Source organism: Calonectris borealis, chromosome 1, assembly GCF_964195595.1.
Source record: "Calonectris borealis chromosome 1, bCalBor7.hap1.2, whole genome shotgun sequence".
Lineage (NCBI taxonomy): Eukaryota > Metazoa > Chordata > Aves > Procellariiformes > Procellariidae > Calonectris > Calonectris borealis.
Window position 1 is genome coordinate 66876603 of NC_134312.1, and position 22565 is coordinate 66899167.

The window sequence follows — 22565 nt, forward strand, 5'->3', positions numbered from 1 at the left end:
AAGTGGGGTGTCACCAGAGCAGAGTAGAGGGGGAGAATCACCTCCCTTGACCGGCTGGCCACGCTTCTTTTGATGCCGCCCAGGATACGGTTGGCCTTCTGGGCTGCAAGCGCACATTGCCAGGTCGTGTTGAGCTTCTCATCAACCAACACTCCCAAATCCTTCTCCTCAGGGCTCTCTCAATCCGTCCAGCCTGTATTTGTGCTTGGGATTGCCCCAACCCACGTGCAGCAGGACCTTGCACTTGGCCTTGTTGAACTTCTTGAGGTTTGCACAAGCCCACCTCTCAAGCCTGTCAAGGTCCCTCTGGATGGCATCCCCTCCCTCCAGCATGTCAACTGCACCACACAGCTTGGTGTTATCTGCAAACTTGCTGAGGGTGCACTTAATCTCACTGTCTATGTCACCAACAAAGATGTTAAACAGTGCCGGTCCCTATACCGACGCCTGAGGAACGCCATTCGTCACTGCTCTCCACTTGGACATTGAGCTGTTGACTGCAACTCTTTGAGTGCAACCATCCAGCCGATTCCTTATCCACCGAGCAGTCCATCCACCAAATCCATGTCTCTCCAATTTAGAGACAAGGATGTTGTGCGGGACAGTGTCAAATGCTTTGTGCAAGTCCAGGTAGATGACATCAGTTGCTCTTCTCTTATCTACCAACACTGTAACCCCGTTGTAGAAGGCTACCAAATTTGTCAGGCACGATTTGCCCTTAGTGAAGCCACGTTGGCTGTCACCAATCATCTCCTTATTTTCCAATCATTTTTCAATCAGAACTTCAGGATATTAAATTCCCTTCATAGGCAGCTTGGCTTTTTGAATGTTATTAGAAATCAAAATCAAAACCATTCTTGAACTGGTCCTAAAAGTTATTATATCATTAATTTGATATTACTTTACAATTTATGCTACTTGGTAATGATAACACTACTTGGGTTTGCTCCACAGAACTGGTACTGACGCAGTAATTATGGCTACGAATAAATGGATACATAAAAATCAAGACTGGGTAAGAAAGCAAGCTAGCAAGACATATGTGCCTTGCTATCTTGAACAATTGATTTAATAATCCATTTTCCCGGGCTTAGGTTTGCAGCTTCTTGGAGCAAATCTTGCTCTCTTTTTTGTGTTACAGGGTTTTGCGTATTCTGTTTGCAGCCCAGCCTAATGCTTAGTGCTTATTTGAAAATATTACTAAAGAAAATATAGCTAGATTAAAAGGAAATATCATCAGATGTTGCCAAATACATTAAACTAGGCAACATCTTGACAGGTTCAAACAGAAATTTATTGATGCTGTTAAAGATTTAAAAGGTGCAACTGCACTGCTGGAGTGCCAGCCCCGCTGCAGCAGGGGAGACAGAAACAGGGACTTCTCCAGGGTCCCCCGGCAGTCGGGTAAGTTACTGTGAAGAGAAGTGAACACAATGCAAGTCGGGAGGCAGAAACTTTCTTCTTTTTCTCTTCCGATGAACCATTTGCCCCTGCGTACCTGGATAACAGAGAGTGTCAGTGCACTGCGAGGAAGCACACTGCCAGGAAAACTACAATTTTCGGTTTAATCTGATGTTGCAATACTTCTGGTGGTCACTAGATAGCAGCCGTGCTTCCCTGGTTAAGGGTGTGACTTCACTGATGAGATGCAGCCCGAAATACCAGGGCCAGGGGCCTGCTGCGGGTCTTCCCCCCTGGATCTGAATGGCGACGATCTCTAGGAAGGCCAGGTCTTGCCGTTTTTACAGTGCATTTGGTGGTGCTCATCTTGCTTTCCCACATTACTCCAACCAAAAAAGCTTCACCTAAGGTGTCTCTGTTTGGAGTGCTGACAAATACAGGTGTTCTGTAATTAGCATGGCTACAAAGCACGCCGAGATGCGACATGTCCCCTCCAGAGGCTGCGGATGGGCCGGGGCATCCAGCCCCCCACCAGCTGCAGCCCCCTCTCGCAGAGGCCTGCCGCAGCTCTCCCCTGCTACCTCGGGCACCAGCAGTGTCTTGCTGTACTACGTAAGGGATGAATAGATATAATTTCGTATTAATTTCAGCTTCATTAGGGCTTGAGGAAGGTTTTTAACATATCAAAATTCTAGCTCTTGCGGTTCTGGAGCACATGTGAAAAACTGAAGCAGATGTCCTCTGTAGGGTCATCTAAACTGAAACCCACAAGGGAAAAATATCCCCAGCCTATTGCTGCTTAAAAAACTATTATTTTGGAGGGGAAGGACTCAAGGGGATGAATCTTGACTCCTGTTTTTTGAACATGAGATGTGCTTTGGGAAACACCCATCACTTGAGGCTGGCAGTACTGTTAGCACATCGTAAAACTCACCCCACCTCTCTGTAACTTTAAATTTCTCCTATCCTTTTATATTATTATGTCTTTTAACTTGAAAGTCTGAGGATGTCGATATTTGGTTTGTATGAACAGTATTGCAAGATTCTATACGCAGTTGTACAGTTACCAATATCTATGCTGCTGTCCAATAAATAACAGTTTAATTAATAGCACCTCCTTACTCAGCAAATCTATATTTCCCGTTTCAGTGAGCATGCTTTAGGATGATGCTTTATTTCTGACAGCAATAAAAGAGCAAGACTGAGCTAGATTCTCTAGTAGTATTAAAAAATAAATGATAGCTCTATGCTAATGGAAAAAGTCTTTAATTTGGAATCTAAACACATATACCTCAATTACATCTTAATTACATGGAAAATCCACATATAATTGCTCAGAGCTATTATTGCTTAGCTAGAGATGGTATTTAATTACTTGAATTAATATTTAACATGTGTTGTATTGGAGGGGGGGAAATGCTATGAAAAACTCAATGTATATTGAAATATTGCTGCAATTTAAAAATCCCCAGTACTCTAGAAATGCAGTTACAGATCCAACAATCAATTAACTTGAAACTGTAATTCCAGACTACTTGACTATTGGGAATTTTAACTGAAATCCCATCACTGTCATCAGCTAATAGTATCCCAAGCAGTTAACCAGGATTCATGCCCCCACGTGGTGATCACTGCGCTGCTTTTAGATGAGAAAAGTCCCAGGCAATCTGGAACGATGACTTTGCCGCTGCAGCCTCTTGCATTCAGACTTAATTCTGGGCATAAGGAGATGCACCAAAGTAAATAAAACTATTTGCATGCTTAAATTTAACTTTAAGTGTTTGCAGACCTGGAATCTAATGGTTATTAAAGGGCTTTGGGAGGATATACTATGCAAAAAAAATTGACAGCACTCTTGAAAAACACACCATTACATGGTCCTCTTTTGGCATTTGATATAAAATGCAGTAATTCTTAGCTTATTTGCATTGGTGAAACATCAAAAATAAAGTGGTTTGATGATTATTTTTTTTAAGCTGTGAAAATTTTCAAAATAATAATTTGAAATTTTTTATTCTCTTAAAATATAACTTTATAACAAATCCTTCTCAAAATAAAAAATGGCAGTTACTGTTTCAGTCAGCTTTATCATGTAGCGATGTTGTCCTTTTTCTTAAAAAAAAAGAAAACCTTTATTTTATTTCTTGAAGGACTAAAAACATGACAATGGCAGGAGAAAGTATTTCTGACTAAAAAGAAAAATCATTAAAAAAACTCCAACCACCTGTAATGAAAATAACTTAGCATTTCATCTGCTGTCTTATCAAAGAAATGCCTGGCTTCTGTATGGTCCAAAACCACTGGTCACACTCTTATGCCTGCCATTCTCTTCCTGAGGCCCACTTTAGCTTTTGTGGCATTTATTTTTAATCCCCTTAAATTTACTGGGGGGCATTCAAGTTTTGCAGCCTGTGGACTATTACCAAGAGCCAAGAAGAACGCAATGGGTTGTTTGCACCATCTGCTCCACTACATCCCACCAGCAGGGCCACCTGCAGCTGCTGATGTGCTGGCCCAGGTGGTCTCCTCTACGCTTGCCCTCCCCACCGCTCCAGCAGTACCTGCCCTGGCAACGTGTCAGCAGCCCCCAAGACCCTCTCCATGCACACTCCGTTTTGTTTTCCAATGTGAGCAATCTTATCATTTTGCAATAATACCAGCAACATGCCCGAGCATCAGGCTGGGTGGTAGCTGATCCCTCCCTGCCCCTCTGCTTTTCTCTCGCTCCACCGGAAAGGCTCTTCTGCCTGTGCCCTTGGTGAGTGGCGGGTGCTGGGAAAAGCAGAGCCAACGAGCTTAAAGAGGAGGTGGGGAGGGAGGGAAGAATGGTCTGCCCTCACCATGATTGAGTGAGAGGCTAAATAACCTGTGAGTAAAATCTCTCCTCCGAAATACTCCTGGGAAAGCTTGTAAGTGACCTGTATAAATAATAGACCTTCCCGACTGACTGCTTCATTAGCATCTTACCTGCTTGTTGGCTTTCAGCACTGCTCTCAGGGTCGCGATCTGCTCCCGCTTCGTACTCAGGAGTGATTTCAGTTTCAGTATCTCTTCCATTAAGGCCTCCTTGTCTTTATCGATCATGGGCGCCAGCTCCCGAGCTGCAGCACGCTGGCGCGACAGCTGCAGCGACCGATCGACAGCCTTCTGCAAGTGCTTGATTTGGTCCCTTATTATGGCATTGAGGTTGTAGATGTTCATCGGCTCTTTGCGGATGTCACTGGTATCGGAGACGGGGGAGGAAGGAGGGGCTGTGATGACAGGAGAAATGGAAGGTGTTTTTGTCGGGCTCTGTTCCTTGCCAGGCTCCGTGGCCTCTTTCGTCACCTGCTCGGTCGGGGTCCTGGCTTCTACAGGTGACGCCACCCCCCTTCTGGCGAGCCGCGGGGAAAGGAGACCTCGAGGGTCATCTGGTCCTTTCAGGCTCCCGCTGCGGGTGACTCTGCTTTGCCTGTAATAGTCCAACATGACCCTGTTTGGTGTCTCATTGTTGCACAGGCAGACGTGATGGTAGAGCTGAGCCAGCTCCTCGCTAAACGTCACCAGCTCATCCTGGGCGGTGTTGAGGGTATTATGGTTTTCATTTGCTATGCTTGTCATCCTTTGCAACTCCTTTTCCATGTGGACCATTTTTTCCTGGCTCTCCTTGGTCGACTTCTCCAGGTTTGTCACCTGTTCATCGTACGTCTGGATTCTGCTCTCATACTTGGCCTTCTCTTCAGTGTAGTTTTCCACGTATTTATTATATTTCTCCTTTAAGGCTTTGATTTCTGCTTTAAGGTCTATCACCTCAGTAACAGCTACTTTGTATTTACATTCTAGGATCTCCAAGCCATTGATGTCCACTTCATAGTCATGTGCCTCCTCACCAGGATCTCGGCCCTTCTCACAGTCAAGCTCAGCTTTCAGCTCCTTGTTGCTCTGCAGCCCCCTCATGGCGTTGACGTGTTCCGTGAGCCTGTGGACTCGCTCGTGTTGCTCGGTCAGGGCTCCCTTGGTGTGCTCCAGCTGCGTCTGAGACTCCTGCAGGTTGGCCAGGAGAATGGCCTTCTCTCTCTCCACCTGCAACAGAGTCAAAATAAGAAACCCGGGATCTCGTCCTACCCGTGCTGAACAGCAAACTCTGCAATTACATTATCTCTTCCACTCCCCCACTCTGCATAGAGAACTTGAAGGCTTCAAAGAGATTTTAGCCACATATCCCTAAATTAAGTCAGAGAGAGGTACGTATAACTTGTACAGGGTTATGAAGTCCCAGCCTCTGTTACAATTTGCAATATCACTAGGTCATGATTTTACACGTTGCCCACTGAAGAATTACTTAGTGCCCAAGCACTAAGTGCCTAGTCAGCTAGAGTGATGATAATGGATTTATTACGACATATGTTCCCTGAATTTTAATAGGCATGAACTGCATCACTGCCAACCATTAGTCAACTATAAGCCTTTCCACTGGTACATACACATTTCTCAATGGAGTTTGAATTTACATTTCCTATGAATAGCTCTACCAATCCTTCACAATATTTATTTATATCTTTGGACTGTTGCAAATTTTCATTAAGGCTTGATTACTGAATGCAAATACAGTAAACAAATGGCTGTGTACATTTCCAGAGATTAGATTAAATAACCTCCTGTGTGGGAATGTAACACAGATCAGGAGACTGAGCACATGCAACTCCCAGGACTGCCCATCCCCAGCACTTAACTATAAGCAAAATCTATCCTTTTAAGGACAAGGCAGAAAAAGCGGGATTTGTGGTATAACTAACAAACTGCTGGTTCTGATCTAGTAAGTTCCCTTCTGAATATCCACAGAGAAATGTGGATGTTGAACAGCAGAAGAGGTCATGGATGAGGACTCTAGAAGTTTCAATGCAGAGCATGTTAAAGCAAGTGAACAAGAAAAACGTAAAGTTTGATCTGCTCAGGTATTTGCTATTAATAACACCCCTGGAAGACTCCCATTTCAAGCTTTAAGTGTAATGCTCCAACTTTTTTTCTACGCCTTTGTCCTGTTCTGAGTTATGAACTGGGAGGCAGAGGAAGGAACAAGGAGATGGGATCCTTCTTGCTTTCACAGCTTTTCCAACAGGATCCTGAGCCTATCAGGTTTTCTGCTCTTTCTCTCCCACTGTAGCAGTATCTCAGCTCTGTGTTTACACATGCAGTGAAAATGGCATGCTCCACATTCCCTTTATGAGTGGCTTGAATTACTAATTCTAAGAATTCAAAGCTGTCAGTTCTGAAAAACCCTTTACAAAGTATTTCCTTCCCTATTAGCATCCCCCCAGGCAGTATTTGGAAGAGAGTCAAATCAGCCACCACAAATCTTACTGAAGGAAAAGAAAAGCCTTTCAGAGACTGAGAGGGTATTAATGCCATCTCACAAAATGTTCCAAGCAGTGCTTCAGACTCCTATTTTCTCATAACGAGGCTTTTGAGCAGTGGGTGCTGCTCAGAAGTATTAAGGCACTAAAGCATATGATGATCCCCTGCTTTTACAGACAGGCTTTCAACATGGCCTCTATTAGAACCTGCAATCAATTGCAGGTAGAAACTGTAAGAAAAAAAAATAGAAGCCATGTTAAAAACATCTAAAAAAAACCAGCCTAGTTTTCTTGTGTACTGATGGCTTAAGAATTAAAAAAACAGGGCCAAGCCTCATCATTATTGTATGATGCAGGAAGAGTCTGCCTCCTTAGACATAGGGCTCCACTTTAGGCACTACATAGTCTGTGCTATAACGCAGAAGAGGACAGCTGAGTACCACGAGTATATAGGTACTTTTCTCCACTTGACGTTGTTTCCCCGTTGCTGCCTCAGTCTGCCTGCCGCCCCCCTTGCTGATCAATCCCCCCGTGTCAGCCCACTCTTGTGGAGAAAATCCAAAACAGAGCAACCTTTCCCTTTGCCAAGAGCATCTTCTTAAAAGGTGACCACTCTTCACAGATTTCTCGGTCAGACCCATGCTGGGAAGCCTGAGAGAGCTGCCCTGCAAAAGCCTCCTCGCTAGCTTTCCTCTGTTTTTTCCATCGAGCAGTCTGCCCCGGGTCTCCTCTCCCCAGAAACTTTCAGCTGAACTCTAGTTATTGACACCTGGTATAGCAGGCTTAGGTGTTAATTGCATTACCTTCATCAGCTAATGAAGGTATTTATTCCTTCAGGCTGGTAAGGTGAGCTACGCATGCGCATGAAAATCTGAGTTTTGGTTAATTTAAAGGACCTTCTCACCTGATGATGAGAAATCATATGGATAATAATGATCCATACATTACACACCAAAGGCAGTTGGCTTTTTGAAGTGTATGGGTTCACTGTGGGTATATTGACATGGAAGTAGGCAATTAACTGTAGATTGCACTAGTGTAAAAATAAATATAGATCTTACAGCCAGAGAGCCTTTCCTTCGAGAAAACAACTCGGTGTTAAGGCAGCATGGTGTTTCAGTGTCTGCTTAAATTAATCAGACAGAATTGATCCTGCCAGATTACTGATCTCAGACATCATATTCTATCATGAAGCAAAACTATAACAGAGTTAATTGGGATCTTTATGATCATTTCTCTGCTGAACATGAATGCATTCTGGAAACAAATATTTCTTTCAAATAGAAAGGATTGTTTCCAGAGAAAACATGCAACTTTTAAAACCCGTAAACCAGCTTGGACAGTAGGTAAAATGAAATACATAGATCTACTAAATTTTACTCATTCTGGTCCAGTAATTATGGATTAAGCTAATCCACTTCTGTTTAAAGTTATAAATACATGCTCCTATTTCCAAGGGAAAAAAAAACCCAAAGCTCCAACTCAGCCTGAGCACACCTTCTGCATATTAATGACGCTGCTGTTTCCAAGGACAGTAATTATATTTCTTGTTCCAGACAATACTATTATTTCCACCCACAGCAAACTTTGGGGAATTGCAGTTATTTTACAGTCCAGTTGGGGGTTTTTTGACATTAAAATTAGTAGCTGCAGTAAGGATCTTTATCATCTTAAAATGAAAATAAAAGCAATTCAAAAGTAGCTATACCCATTTAATGATGTATCCTTCCCTTCAAAGATTTCAGTTTGAGGAGATTTTCTTCCCAATTTGCTCTATAGTTTGCAGTTATGGAAACCAAATGTAGTGGGTTTGCATGGCAAGTTTTTGGTAGCAGGGGAGCTACAGGGGTGGCTTCTGTGAGAAGCCGCCAGAAGCTTCCCCCATGTCCGATAGAGCCAATGCCAGCCAACTCCAAGACGGATCCGCCGCTGGCCAAGGCCGACCCCATCAGCGACGGTGGTAGCGCCTCTGGGATAACATATTTAAGAAGGGGGGGAAAGCTGCTGCGGAACAGCAGCTGGAGGAGAGGAGTGAGAATATGTGAGAGAAACAACTCTGCAGAGACCAAGGTCAGTGAAGAAGGAGGGGGAGGAGGTGCTCCAGGCGCCGGAGCAGAGATTCCCCTGCAGCCCGTGGTGAAGACCATGGTGAGGCAGGCTGTCCCCCTGCAGCCCATGGAGGTTAACGGTGGAGCAGATATCCACCTGCAGCCTGTGGAGGACCCCACACCAGAGCAGGTGGATGCACCCAAAGGAGGCTGTGACCCCATGGGAAGCCCGTGCTGGAGCAGGCTCCTGGCAGGACCTGTGGACCCATTGAGAGAGGAGCCCATGCTGGAGCAGGTTTGCTGGCAGGACCTGTGACCCCATGGGGGACCCACGCTGGAGCAGTCTGTTCCTGAAGGACTGCACCCCATGGAAAGGACACGTGGAAAGAACCCATGCTGGAGCAGTTCGTGAAGATCTGCAGCCTGTGGGAAGGACTCACATTGGAGAAATTCATGGAGAACTGCCTCCCATGGGAGGGACCCCGCGCTGGAGCAGGGGAAGAGTGTGAGGAGTCCTCCCCCTGAGGAGGAAGGAGCGGCAGAGACAAGGTGTAATGAGCTGACCACAACCCCCATTCCCCGTCCCCCTGCGCCGCATGGGGAAAAGAAAATCAGGAGTGAAGTTGAGCCTGAGAAGAAGGGAGGGGTGGGGGGAAGGTGTTTTAAGATTTAGTTTTTATTTCTTATTATCCTACTCTGATTTGATTGGTAATAAATTACACTAATTTTCCCCAAGTCGAGTCTGTTTTGTCCGTGATGGTAGTTGCTGAGTGATCTCCTTGTCCTTATCTCGACCCATAAGCCTTTCATTATATTTTCTCTCCCCTGTCCAGCTGAGGAGGGGGAGTGATAGAGCGGCTTGGTGGGCACCTGACATCCAACCAGGGACAACCCACCACTCCAATTTTACCATTGTTATTTATCCCTTTTTTTTTTTTTTTAAATAACATCAGAATATCAGTGGACAATTCCTGGTGGATACTGAAACAGGAAAACTCAGTTCAAGAACCTTGAACCTCAGCTGTATCATATCTTTGTCAGAGAGTACTAGACAGCTGGAGAAGAGTGTCAGAATCTGTACTAATTGATTTTTTTTTTCGTTTTTTTTTTTTTTTTAAGAGAACTTAATCTAAGTTTTCCAAATATGATGTTGGCCTCAGGAATGGGGGAAAGCATCACCATGGAAAGAAGAAAGAAGTCCTAGGCTTTAAAGATGAGATGGATAATTCTTCCCACTGGACAACAAACATGAAAGCAGAGCAGAAAGCCTTGAGCTTTTCCAAGAAAATCTCGGAATACGAGCATTTTCAGCAAGATATTTGTTACTTAGTGGATTTAAAAGATGGAAGGGGAACACTTGCAATTAAATCTCTTCTAATGACCAGCACAAATCATGCAGCAGCATCTTAAAGCTGCAGAAAGAATTATATCTGTCATACTAACTTTTTTAGTGAAGGCTTCTTTTTGAGATACAAAATAGCAAATCCGAAGCTTGCTTCTCTCAAAAAAGGAGCCTGCTGTCCTGTAGACATAAAACTACTTCCCAAGAGAGGGTCAGTTCCTTCAGCAGTGTGCATAGAACAGCCTCTTCAGAGAAAACAAGAGGAAGACATACCAAATATTGAGATACTGCTGAATGAACACCATGTGACAAAGACACTGCTGAGGAGAAAAAAATCCAGTTTTGCTGAAGAATTTCCTTTTGACAGTTTGAACCCGATTAAATCTCCGATCTACTCTGAGGAAAATTTTTGGAGGAATTTTTCACATTTAATTTGTGTCACCCAAGGTGAGCTGATGCAACTCAACAAAGAAGATGATCACTTAAAAAAAAGTACACATCAGCATTTTGCAGTAAGCCTTTTCAGTATCTAAAGAAATCAGATTTCCACCTGAGTCTAGTCCTTCTTTTTAAACCTTTTAACACAATTAGAATGCTGAGCAATGGTGGCGGCTATTTGCGTGAGGGTGCTAGAGGCCAGCAAAGCTGTTGTGACCAAAAATGTTATATTTATTTTCTAGGGTTCTGTGATGGGCAGCTTGTGGCCAATGACTGTCAGAAGGCCGACTCTTTGTTTAAGGAGCATAAAATAAGTAAGTTTTTAAGTCAGAGATGATCAAAACATTTGCAGTATCTTTCAAGTAGAGTTTGCTGATTCATCAAGCTCAATATTTAAATTAATAAAATCAAGACAAAACATATCCAAACAATCTTGTTTTTCATTTCCAAACAGCTTTTCCTCCAAATTTATATTGCATAAACTTTGTTGTAAATTATGGTTGAAAATGCTTACATCGTATTTTAAAATGTGAACATTTCAAAGCACTTTTTCTGAAGCTGTAGTTTTAAAATTTTTAGCATTGTATTCCTGAATGAAAACAAAAGGTGCATATAATATATATGTGCATATATTATATACATAAATATATACGTACATACACATGCATATTTTTATATATGCATATATATACAAACTACACACACTGTTTCCATTTTAATACTGGAAAAGTTTCTGACAGAATTTTTCACAGGAACAAAATTCCAAATTTCAAGCTTTTCCAGTTGAATTATGTATATCTTGCATCAAAGTTATTTGTGCAAAGCACTAGATGTCATCAGTGTTTGCCATGTCATAGCTCAGATCAAAACTTCCCACGGTGTGTTTGGCAATAAAATAAATAGAACAATTAACTCTTCAGCAAAAATAGGAGAGACCATGCAGAGATTTAATGTTCTCTAGCAAGCACTGAAAATTGGGTTTGCGCTACTTTACTTCCAAATCGCCTTTTACATTTTAAGCAGTAAAGGATTTACATTTACTCTTTTTCGAAGAGGCACTTTTGGAAGCCCTCAGCTAGAAAATGCTGGACGTTTCCTTGATGGTGTCAAAACCTTTCAAGCTCTTGTGGCAGAGAAGATGCTCAACAGCTTGGGCAGCAGGACCCTTCCTCTGTGTGGCACTGTACCCCTTTCTAAGATGATGTCAGCATCGGGGCTGGCAGCTTGAGTTTTTATCTGGCTTCCATCCCAGGCTCCTATTCTGGTTATGCCTGGGCTGGGCTTGTATGAATAGAGAACAAATGCTCGCTGTACGGTCCCCAAGGCACCCCCTGCAGCCTGCGCATCCGCTGGGACTGCCAGGGTGGACAAGGGCACTCTGTGACATCTCACACGCCACATGCTCTCCGAGTGCACGGTTATTAAGAGGAGCGCTCCTCTCCTTTTGTTCTCTCTTGACGGTGTGCCAAATCTTGTTCGAACTGAATTTAATGGCAAAAACTCCCTCTGACTTGCAAAGGAGCATAATCAAGTCTGTCTGTATTTCAGTGGGGTTTTTTCCAGATAGCTTTGCTCATACTGAAGAGCACTTTATTCCACTTGCAATCTCAGGGACATTTCCCATCATCAAACCAGGATAAAAGAATCTAGCCATCTGCAACCGCAGCAACTAGGTCCCTTCCTCCTCTTCCCACTAAACATCTGCTCAGATCACACTGACTTTTCACAGACAGATACTCTGTTTTCTAGGGGTATTTCTAGAAAAATCTGGGTATGCAGAAAGCAGAAGTCTGAGAACAGGACGTATGTGGTCAAGAACGGGGGAAATCATTGCAAAAGCTGGCACTAGGGTCATAGGATGTGTGTCTAAACACTCCAGGTCATTAAATTCAACTCTTACCTGCATAAGTTGCTGCTTCAGCTTCTGTATTTCTGATATGTTGAGCTCACTGAAGAGGTCAGAGACGGGGTGCAGAGACTCTCCTTTCCTACCCGTGGGAGTTCGATAGTCACCGTTGAGTTTCACGAGAGGCCCGTGGATATGTCCGTTCATTTTGTCGTCATTGTTGGGCTCTCCCCCATCCTCTGCAAACTTCAATCCATCTACTGATATATTAATATGGTTATTATACATACTATCATTAAGGTTGATATACTGGGAGAGTTCCTTCCTCAGATTGTTCTTTTGCTCTCTTTCATTTTTTAACGTTTCCAGAGCTTCCTCCAGCTGATGCTCAGCAATCTCCTTCAGCCGGATGGCATCTTCTAGCTGACTATTAAGCAACACTGTCTCCTCCTCAAATCGTTTAATCTCATGCTTTAAGCCTTCATATTCAACCTGAATTAGACAAGACAAAGAACATTCATAATACTAAAACTTGAGTCATGAAAACCTGCCATTTATCAGCCTTATTGAAATAGGCGTTACAGAAAATACAGTTTGAAATACCAGATATTGCCTGCAGCTGCAAAGAACTGGCTGCACAGAAAACGCGAGTGGAACTCACTCTGTTAAATATTCCACTGCTCATTTTTTCAGCATGTGAGAATCAAGAAATGTAACACCTTTTTCTGAGTGACTTCTGACAATAAAGTATTTCATGGAAAGAAGGCTGTTTAGTAGCAGATATTCTGATAACCATAGATTTATTATGAACTGCCATAAGCAAGGTTGGTATATTATGGTATGTATAGATCTCAGGTTAACATAGTCTGATTTATTAATTGAAGTATTCTGAAGATTACTTTTTATCTAAATTATTACCAGATATAAAGTCACTCAGGCATGGATACTTTAAAGTGCCTGGTGTCTTAGTAGTGTTCAAGTACAAAAACTTAGAAGAGCCTCAATTCTCTTCTCTGTTTCATACAAGCCTCTCCATTATTCAAGAAGCATTTGACTTTAAAAATTAAACAGCAAATTATTCATACAATCAGTTTAAACTCTAAGATGACCCAAATCATTCAAGATTTTTAAACTACCAGACAAATGTAGTAAACAGCTTATCCAGCCACACAATCCTTGAACTGTGTGTTGGGGATGCTGTTTTGGAGCACTTGGCAACCTGTTGCTTTGACAGCGCTGCCTGAAGTGCTTCCCCCAGTGACCCGGAGCAGCCTCGCCAGGCTAGGAGGGACTCGCTGGTCTTTCTCCTTCTCAGAGGGCAAGATCCCTGCCCTGCACCTACGTGCGGTATTTTATTGGTGGTGTGGGCTGAGGAAAAAATCAGCTGCTTCTTCTTCTTTAAAAGGCAGCTCCCACATTTATTCAGTCCTTTCTATTGCACCTAACAAGAAGCAAAGCCTAGGTAAGCCCAATCTAGCTCAAAACCAGTTGCTCAGCAATATCTACATGGTGCAGCCGATCCCCGCTGCAGAACGCCTTCCCTTGCTGCCTCTCCTCATCTTCCTTTTCACTGTTGGAAAAATCCCACAGCAATGAAAAGGAAGAGCTTTGTTTGTAAAGGCTCTTGTCCATGCTTGACCAACTCTCCTGGTAAAAATGATCATGCTTTGATTTTTAATTTAATTCTAATCATGTTAATCATCCACCCTTTCATTTCTAAATGCAAAAAATTCCCAGTATTGGGTGAAATAATTTAATAGTTTGGTGAAAGAGGAAAAGAAATACTGAATTTTCATGCTTCCATAAAAAAGCTTTTTTTCAGTTGAGGCTTTTCTCATTCAAATGCATTAATGTGCATTATTATCTGCAATTTTAAGGCATTGTCTAGAATATTTTTTATTTGACATATATATATATTTAAACAAACAATAATAAGGTTCTGGTGAAAATAGAAATATCAACCATTCCTACTGGAGTAGAATATTTATCAATCTGTCAAAAGTCTTGTACTCATAAGCCTTTGGAAAGGCAAACTTAAAAACCAAAGCACTAATCTTCAAACCCAGAGAATGGAAACATTTCAAACAACAAAGAAAGTTCCAAAGTCATATTGGGAAATGTTAAATAGAAAAGGAAAATCCATGATATTTTGAAATCTACATTTAGGAACTTGATATCTTTTCTGGCTGGAGAGAGAGGTCCATCTGAAAAATTATTAAATCCCATCAAGAAGCTATGTTTATAACTTAAGGACATGGAAAAAGAAACCTTTTAGAATTTTAAATCCATATGAAAACCAGAGGTCTATATTATCTATATGGTTACCATCTCATGGATTCTTGCTTACAAAAGCTACAAAAAACCCCAACTCAGATAGTGACAGTTTAGCACTAAGACTTGTAAGATACGGTTTTGTAAATTAAAGTATTAAAGTATAAAATGCTCTTGGAATTTTATCTTGTAGATTAAAGTTATTTTAGGAATCACAAGTGCATGGATATGTGATGCAAAATGACTGATTTTTAAAGCCATTAAAAATGTGGCAATGCTTTTCCACTCCACAGACTGCTGGCATTCAGTTTCATTAAGAATGAAATATTATGACAAATAGAAACACTTGCAAACAGATTTTCTTCCGGGGGAAACTAGGACAATCCATAAAGGGGTCTTTAATTTCCTGATAGTGTGAAAATGCCGCCTATGATGTTGATGAGGAAAAAATCCGTGCCTCAAAGGGGGAATTTGCTGGCTTGGTAAATAACTCTGACACAAAGATGATCCACTATAAATTCAGTTTCAGGAGTGTGAAAGTCTGGGTATCTTCATAAATAAGGAAACGATGTACCCGTTTCTATTACCTGCGTATTCCCTGCGGCACAGCTCCATTGTTTTAAATGTTTCAATTGCATTTGTGCTAGAGCGGTAAAATAACAGTAAAAGATAGCTGAAATAGTACTGCGTATTCCTGCAGGAATAAGGCAGCTTTGTTACCAGGCTGCCATTAGAGACTGTCACAGTCTTGGCTATTTGAAAAAAGCCCTAACTGAACCAGGCAGTAGGTTAGGGCATAAACCAGGGGCTGCAACGCAGTGCTGTTACCACCTGCTAGCAGGTAAGGAAATGGTGTTACGGAGAGCCACGTTATACTGGTCTGGACAGTGTCTAAAAGGCAGAAAGTGTTACAGCATCCAGCTTGGATACTTAAATATTGATCACGGCAAGTTAACTCTTCTGACGTGAGAACAAATCTCTTTTGTTCAATTTAAAGGACAACTGTGTTCTTGATTGCTTCCTCAGCGGTACATATATCCAGCAGCAAAGGAAGCTGGATGTGCTTTTGTAAGGGGGAGAGAACAGACCCCACAACTGCTTACATCTGGATGCAGTGGGGCTGTTGTTTATGGTGGTTCCTCAGGGGGCATTCTGCACTGGAGTGAAAATTACACTGTGTTGGTTTGCCATCAGCTGCAAATTGCTGTAATGAGGAAAACAAAAGACAAACTAGGAACATCTAACATCCTTTCGCCTATTTTTGAAGCTTGCTAAACTTGCAGGTTAGCATGGCTGAGAAGAGAGCAACACCGGTACAGGAAACCCCAAGGAGCAGGAAAAAAAAGGAGAACGGGGAGAAGCTTATTTCCTCTTTTCTCCACTTCAGAAGAGGAAGGGACGTGCAGGAAACCAACGGAGAGGAAACGGAGGGCTGAACTCTGCCACTGGGCTCTGAGTTCAGCATGCAGGGAGGGAGGAGAGGAAAAGCAGGAAGCAAAAAGATGTGATTCTATCTATTTTAATAATTCCTCTGCTATTACAAAGTTCTGCAACGAAATATTCCACCAGGATTTTCCTAAACTGAGGTAAGGGCCTCCCCTTACGTCAAAAATGGCCAATAACGCTGTTTCAGAATAAGTGTTTAGCAAAAACCCAACTGAAAAAAATATACAAAGAAACTTCTATCAAAGTGCTCTGCGGGATCACATTATGGAAATTGGAGAAAATGGTGTCATTTTTCAGCATAGCGCCTTGAATCTTTCGATGCTTACTTGATTCTGTTTCAGTGTGGACACCAGTTTCTGTAAAGTGATGTTTTCTTCTTCAAGCTCAGTGTAGTCCTGGAGGAGTCTCGCCTCTCGAAACTTGTACTCTCGAATTTCATCTTTCATTCGTATCCTCTGTAGTTCCACCATTTCGTTATTCTGATGAGAGAAAATGCGAGTACGTAACCGTTCATGCACAGCCACTTTAATGTTGAACACTGCCTTTAGAAAAGTCCAAACAAAAAATTAATCCTCAAATAGAAATGATTTAACAGTGCAAATCAAAACAGCATCACCTTTTAATCCGAGGCCAAGCGGTAATTTCAGGTGTGTGCTGGCAATGCAGAAATGAGAACATCTGATAAGGAAGCTTGATTAAAACAGTTTCAAGATTAGATGCTTATTGAAACAGAAAACCCGGCAAGGCTTTACCATCTCATCTCATTAGCTTTATTGGCCTATGATACAGTTGGATTTAAATAAAATTACCACCTGTTTTCTACTGAAGGATGCTTTCTACATTCATGCAGAAAAGCAATGAGTAATAGCACCTGTTCTGTAAAGACATCTGTCACTGAGCAAGGTGCACTCGTGTTTGTATCTGCAGGCATTAGAGAGGCACACGGGTACCTGCCAGGCAGACGGCTGTAAAGCGCTCGTCAAAAACCTGACAAATGCATTGCTGTGCTGAGCAGGATTACACCCTGAGAACAAACAAGGTCACCACGTTATTTTTCCCATTAGCATATACAGTTCCCAGATGGCCTTATGAGAGAGGTCACGAGGGATCAGTTTCACCAAAAACTGCTTCCATTGGATTCCAGCTCTGACTGAGTTTGACATCAAGGGTCAGGTTATTCTGGAAAGACTCTGCTGACATAACCCTGATGTAAAATGCACTACGGGAAGATGGAGTTAACCCACAGCTGGAAGAGAACAGTGACCGACACAGTCAGTAGGAGCGACCTCCCCCTCTACTTTGAAGAGAAGCCTACATTTTCCTGATTCAATAGGAATAGGCATAATCGGTCACATCTTCTCCTCGCCTGCAGCAGGAACCTGGGCATTGCTGCAGCAGCTGGTGGAGGGAAGCACCACTGCGACCTTAATGATGGGGCAGAGCCCCCTCGCTGCTGCGGTGTCAGAAAGAGCACACTTGGGAAGCAGTAATGGGTTTCTGTAATAGATTCCAGTGTAGAGGGAGGGCAACCACTGGCCTGATATCTACCTGGAAAAATGAAATGTTTAAAAAATCATTACAGCAGAAATTGTAGTTGGTGAACTCTGAATAGATCAATCTGTACAGCTCACCCTCTGGTACGTAAACGATAAAACCCCATGTTCTGAACTGAGGATAAACAGAAATTTGCTTAGCACCTAGGTTAAATAAACAATTATAAACCTCTGAAAAATAACATTGCAAAGCATGAAAAAAAATGTTGATGCAAGAGTTACAAAAACACTTTTTAAAATGAAGCCTTTTTGTTAAAGAAAAATAAAAAACATCTCCTTACCCCTCCTAGCAGCTAATTAAGAACAAATAAAGCTCCTACGTGATTTCTTAACTGAAGGCGCGCCTTTCATTTAAAAGATCCCCAGTGGCAGAAGAGCCACAGAGGACTAGATAAAAGTGCAAATATTCCTGCATCCCTCGCTGCCTCTGAGTGAACTGCAAGAATGGCACCGCAGATGATTTCACGAGGTGAAGGCATTTTATACCTCAGGGCTGCCTTTATACGTTTTGTTTCTGTCAGCACGTTCTCAGCTGTGGCGGTTATGACGCTTGCTAGGTGTGGGTATATGCGCGAGTCTGTACATGGACAACATCAAATGCACGACTCCGCTGTGTCAAGCATAATTAAGCTACTCTGCAACTCTCCCAGTGTTTGGAGGATGATCAGCCCAGGGAATGAATAGCAACCGGCTGACATCCATCCAATGCACACAGTTACACTGCTGGTTGAAAGGAAGGCCTCTCCAAAAAGGGAGGAAGAAAAAAGGTGGCCAGAGATGGAGGACCTGAGCAAAGAATTTTTACTGAATCCTGATATATTATTTCCCTGAAAGAGTACAAGGCACACTACTTGAAAAAGCCTCTGATATTAACTCTGTAAGGTCAGAGTACTTTGTCTTTCCTATTACTGCAAACAGCAAATGAAAATGCGAGCTAGCACCTTGCTGGAGCGCACCACCATTTCTTTAAGAAGGCAGAAGCCACATTGCTTCACCACTTGTAACTGCTCCTTCTCCTACATAATCTCGGAGGTATAAACAGAAGCATTTATAGCACTTCTCCTCCTCCTTTTACACACAGAGAAACTATCTCTGCAGAGCAACCTCTACTCCTCGTTACTCATGGCATTTGGTCAAGGAAGAAACAGGATGAAAAGGGAATACTCGCCAGTCGGAGCATCCTGTCTGCCGCGCCTGCCGCAGCGCTGCCCGCCGTGCTTCCCGTGACCAGGGCCAAGGCTTCCACTGGAAGCAATCCTGCTGCTCTGCCACAGGGGCAACGCAAGAGAGAATATGGTATCACCTCTCCAAAGTAACGCAAAATGTGCGTTTTGTCACTGCAAACACCCTGGCATTATTTTCCGTGCTCCCAGATCCCTCCTCCTATGTGGAAACATCTGCATGATGCTGGCAAACATCCAGCTGCAAAGCGCTCTAGAGCTCTCCGTGCTCCCTGTGAAAGGCAGTGCTGCCACGTTACAGGGCAAAAGCCTGGCGTTATCGAGGTTTGTGAGTGAGGAGCCACAGGACATGCTGTAGGGCTGTTCTGTTTTCCTTCGTATGAGATCTCTACGCATTCTCTAGAAGTGAACTAGTCTTCAACCTATTAAAAAAAAAATCACGCTGAGTTTATTCTTTGTAACTGTCAGTAAGAAGGATATATTTGTTTTCATTAAATGCTCTGATTAAATGCAATATCTTCTCGCAACTCTCTGTCATTATTTTGAACTATTTTAAATATGTATTTCTTAAGCAGACAATATACATTTATAGAGGATAGATCTTGCTGTACTGATACAGTGGCAGTAAAATGCAAACTTTTTATTGGCCATTGCATCAGTCTTTTTTCTGAGGTGACTTGGACTTGTATGAAAAGAGTATGAGAGGATTTAAAAACACAAGGCAAAAGGAGTCTGTCAACAGGGCAGTTATCTATTTGAGCCACTAGAGGACAATGTAACCCAAATTATTAGTAAAGTAATTCGTAATTAAACTTTACTGGTAACCAAGCACTGAACGTTAAAATTGCAGGATAGAGCAATTGACCCAGATGCTTTTACTAGGGCACTGCCTCAGGACTTTTTACATTTCCAGAAGGGATTCCCCTATGAACTACTGTATCTGTAAAAACCAAATTAATCCAAGTGGTGGAGCTAATGATACACGAGCAACGTTTTAATGGCTGTAAATTATTTTCAATCCCAGTCACCAGCTGAACATGGTGCAATGGTTTTAATGGATCGGTGCCAAAAAAAGAAGGAAAAGGCCTTTCTGTGAAACTATAGAAGACAAGAGAGTCCTTGTCAGCATTGCATCTAATTATACGTGAGCACTAATTGTGGAAGATGTCAGTCACATAGCTCAATGCATGTGACCCTACACATAACAGAACAGCCCATGAGAGATGAAGAACAGAAGGCTCAGTTGAGATAAAGTCTGTTTAGGTCACTTATCCACTAGTACTTAGATATGTTTTCAGACTTTTCATATAGGAAAAGTGAAAGACATCTCCAGGTTTTACAGGGACAAGGACCATTTCTGTATAGTACAACCACCACTTCAATCCTGACAGGTCTCTGAGCATCAGTGGAATATAAATATTAAATAATAAATTTTTGTACTTCTTACCAAAATTAAATGCAATATATATGAATATATTATTCATTTTTGATTCAGCATAGACTTTTAAAATGCTGTATTCCATATGCTACACACAGAGCACATTGTATTAATAGTGTGTGTAGACACATTGTAATACGTCGTGTAATATCAAATAATCGCAAGTGAGAAGGTACTTTAAAATGAAAGAATGGAAATGTCTAATTTTGAAAATGATGAGAAAGGACTATGAAAAAATATATGATTCCCCCACAGTCATTTTTTTGTCAGAACACCCCCAGTGTTGCCCAAGGAAGCTGCTTGTTACAGCCTTGTGTCCTATCAATATACCTAAGGAAAGAAGACTGGGAAGGGACAGTGATCGGAAGCTGGCTATTCTCATCTCCAAGATGAGAAATGAGCTCTGGTGGCTCTTGATTTCCTGAACTGTAGACCCATAAACTGAACTTTTTGGAAATTGGTGGTGTTTTGAAGCCTTCTTTTTAAAGTGAATGTAGTTCCATTAACTATTTTTGGTTGTCCCCTATCCTGGAATACATAAATGACTTTTTTAATTTCTGGTTTTTGTCTACTGGTTTTTGCCCCAAACAAAATTGGGTAACTAGTGTTTGTCCCTACATTTTTTTCATACAAATTTTCATGAAAAGATTTCAGGTCCTTACTGCAGTAAAACGTACTATTGTTCACACTGCAAAACAGCCTTTTAATCAGAAATTAATTATATGCCTTAAACTACCCTGACTAAATCACTACTTATCTATTGGGATATGCAAGCCGTAGCATGATGCTGTGCGTAAATTTCTAATTTTCATGAGTAAGAGAACAATGGAAAATTTATATACTTCCAATTTAATAGCATTGTATTATAGCTGATGCAGTATAAAATCCCATTCGATCTGATGACAGTTTTATTGTGCTAGCAGTATATTGAATGTAATAGAAAGTTTATGCTCAGACTAATATCCATGATCTCATGTGTTTGTTGACAAGTCTCGCTGTAAATTTGTATGCAATGTTTGCTTTACCCTGCAGAGGAAAATAAAAGGTGTATTTTTTATGAAGAACAATAATAGGCATATAGAAAATAGAATTTAATTGGGGTTCAAATTTAATTACAAACACGCTAACTTCACATGGGGAAGCACTACCAGCACAACTTTGGCCAAAACCAGGTTTGGGACTTCCTTCAGGATCATTCCATCATAAAACTAACCCCACTGGTAAATGATTTTGGCTTCTTTTTAAATATATTGTTTGTATCTACTTGGCAACATGCAAGTATAAATAAATCCATGAGAAACTAATGAGGAAAAAATAACCAAACTCTAAAATATCTTTGATTCATTACTTTTAGAATATAAAGATATACCCTTAGAAACTTTAAAGCCCAATTATATCTCCTCTTTAGAAGCCTCTAATGTGAATTATGGGTACATTTTTTGTTTTCCAAAAACAACGGAAAATCTAATTCTGTATCATACAGAGAATTCTTCTCACCAGCACAATGTAGCAGGACACCAGGACACCATTGGAAAGCCACCCCTCCTCCTTTCTACTGATTGAAGAATCCAGAGAGGAAAATAATACAAGGAAAAGACCCAGAAAGACACTTGCCATGCCAGGGAGGAGGCGGCCGGGGAGCACCGGCTGGTCTGCAGAGATACTCAGCTTGCCCCGGCAGGTCCTGATTTTTCATTCTGAAGGGATAAGGGAAGTTGAGAGAAGAGAGGACGAAAGGAGGAGTAGAAGAGCGAGGACCATTTTCTTTTATTTACCATCAACTGTTTTAAGTCCCCAAAGACAGTCCTCTGGACTAGCCTTAAAGTTTCCCTCTCTCATATACAGGTATACTCACCTTGAACTGAAAGAATGACATTTTCCATGTTTCCAGATATATTTAAAACTATAATGGGATTTTGTGGATGACCTAGTGTGACCTTGTCTGACCCTTTTGCAGAATTTGCAGCCTGATCCTCCTGATTCATAGACACCTAGCTAAGCAGGGACGGAGTATCTCCTGCAGAACCATTTTTGCTTCCCTTTCAATACACAGATATCTCTACATCCCAAAATAAATTATTTCAAAGGTTCTTTTTGCTCATTGTTAAAAATCTGCACCCTCCTTTTTAATCTGAATTTATCTCATCTCATCCTTAAAAAGTTTCATTCAGGTGGCGTTATTAGAGTTCATGATATTGTATCTGATCTAACCAGCTGTATTGGCATACTACTTTAAGAGCACAAATACAGCTCCTATTGCCCAAAACC

At 41.8% G+C, this 22565-nt stretch overlaps 1 protein-coding gene across 2 annotated transcripts in view; it reads right to left on the reverse strand.

Annotated features, from left to right (window-relative positions):
- BICD1 (BICD cargo adaptor 1) overlaps window positions 1–22565 on the reverse strand; it is a 188050-nt gene that overhangs the window by 37496 nt on the left and 127989 nt on the right. For both annotated transcript variants that reach the window (XM_075158472.1, XM_075158468.1), the window contains exons 3-5: window positions 16452–16604; window positions 12463–12900; window positions 4369–5463 (exon numbers count right to left, since the gene is read on the reverse strand). In XM_075158472.1, the coding sequence (XP_075014573.1) occupies window positions 4369–5463; window positions 12463–12900; window positions 16452–16604 (1686 nt within the window). The remainder of the gene's footprint in view (window positions 1–4368; window positions 5464–12462; window positions 12901–16451; window positions 16605–22565) is intronic.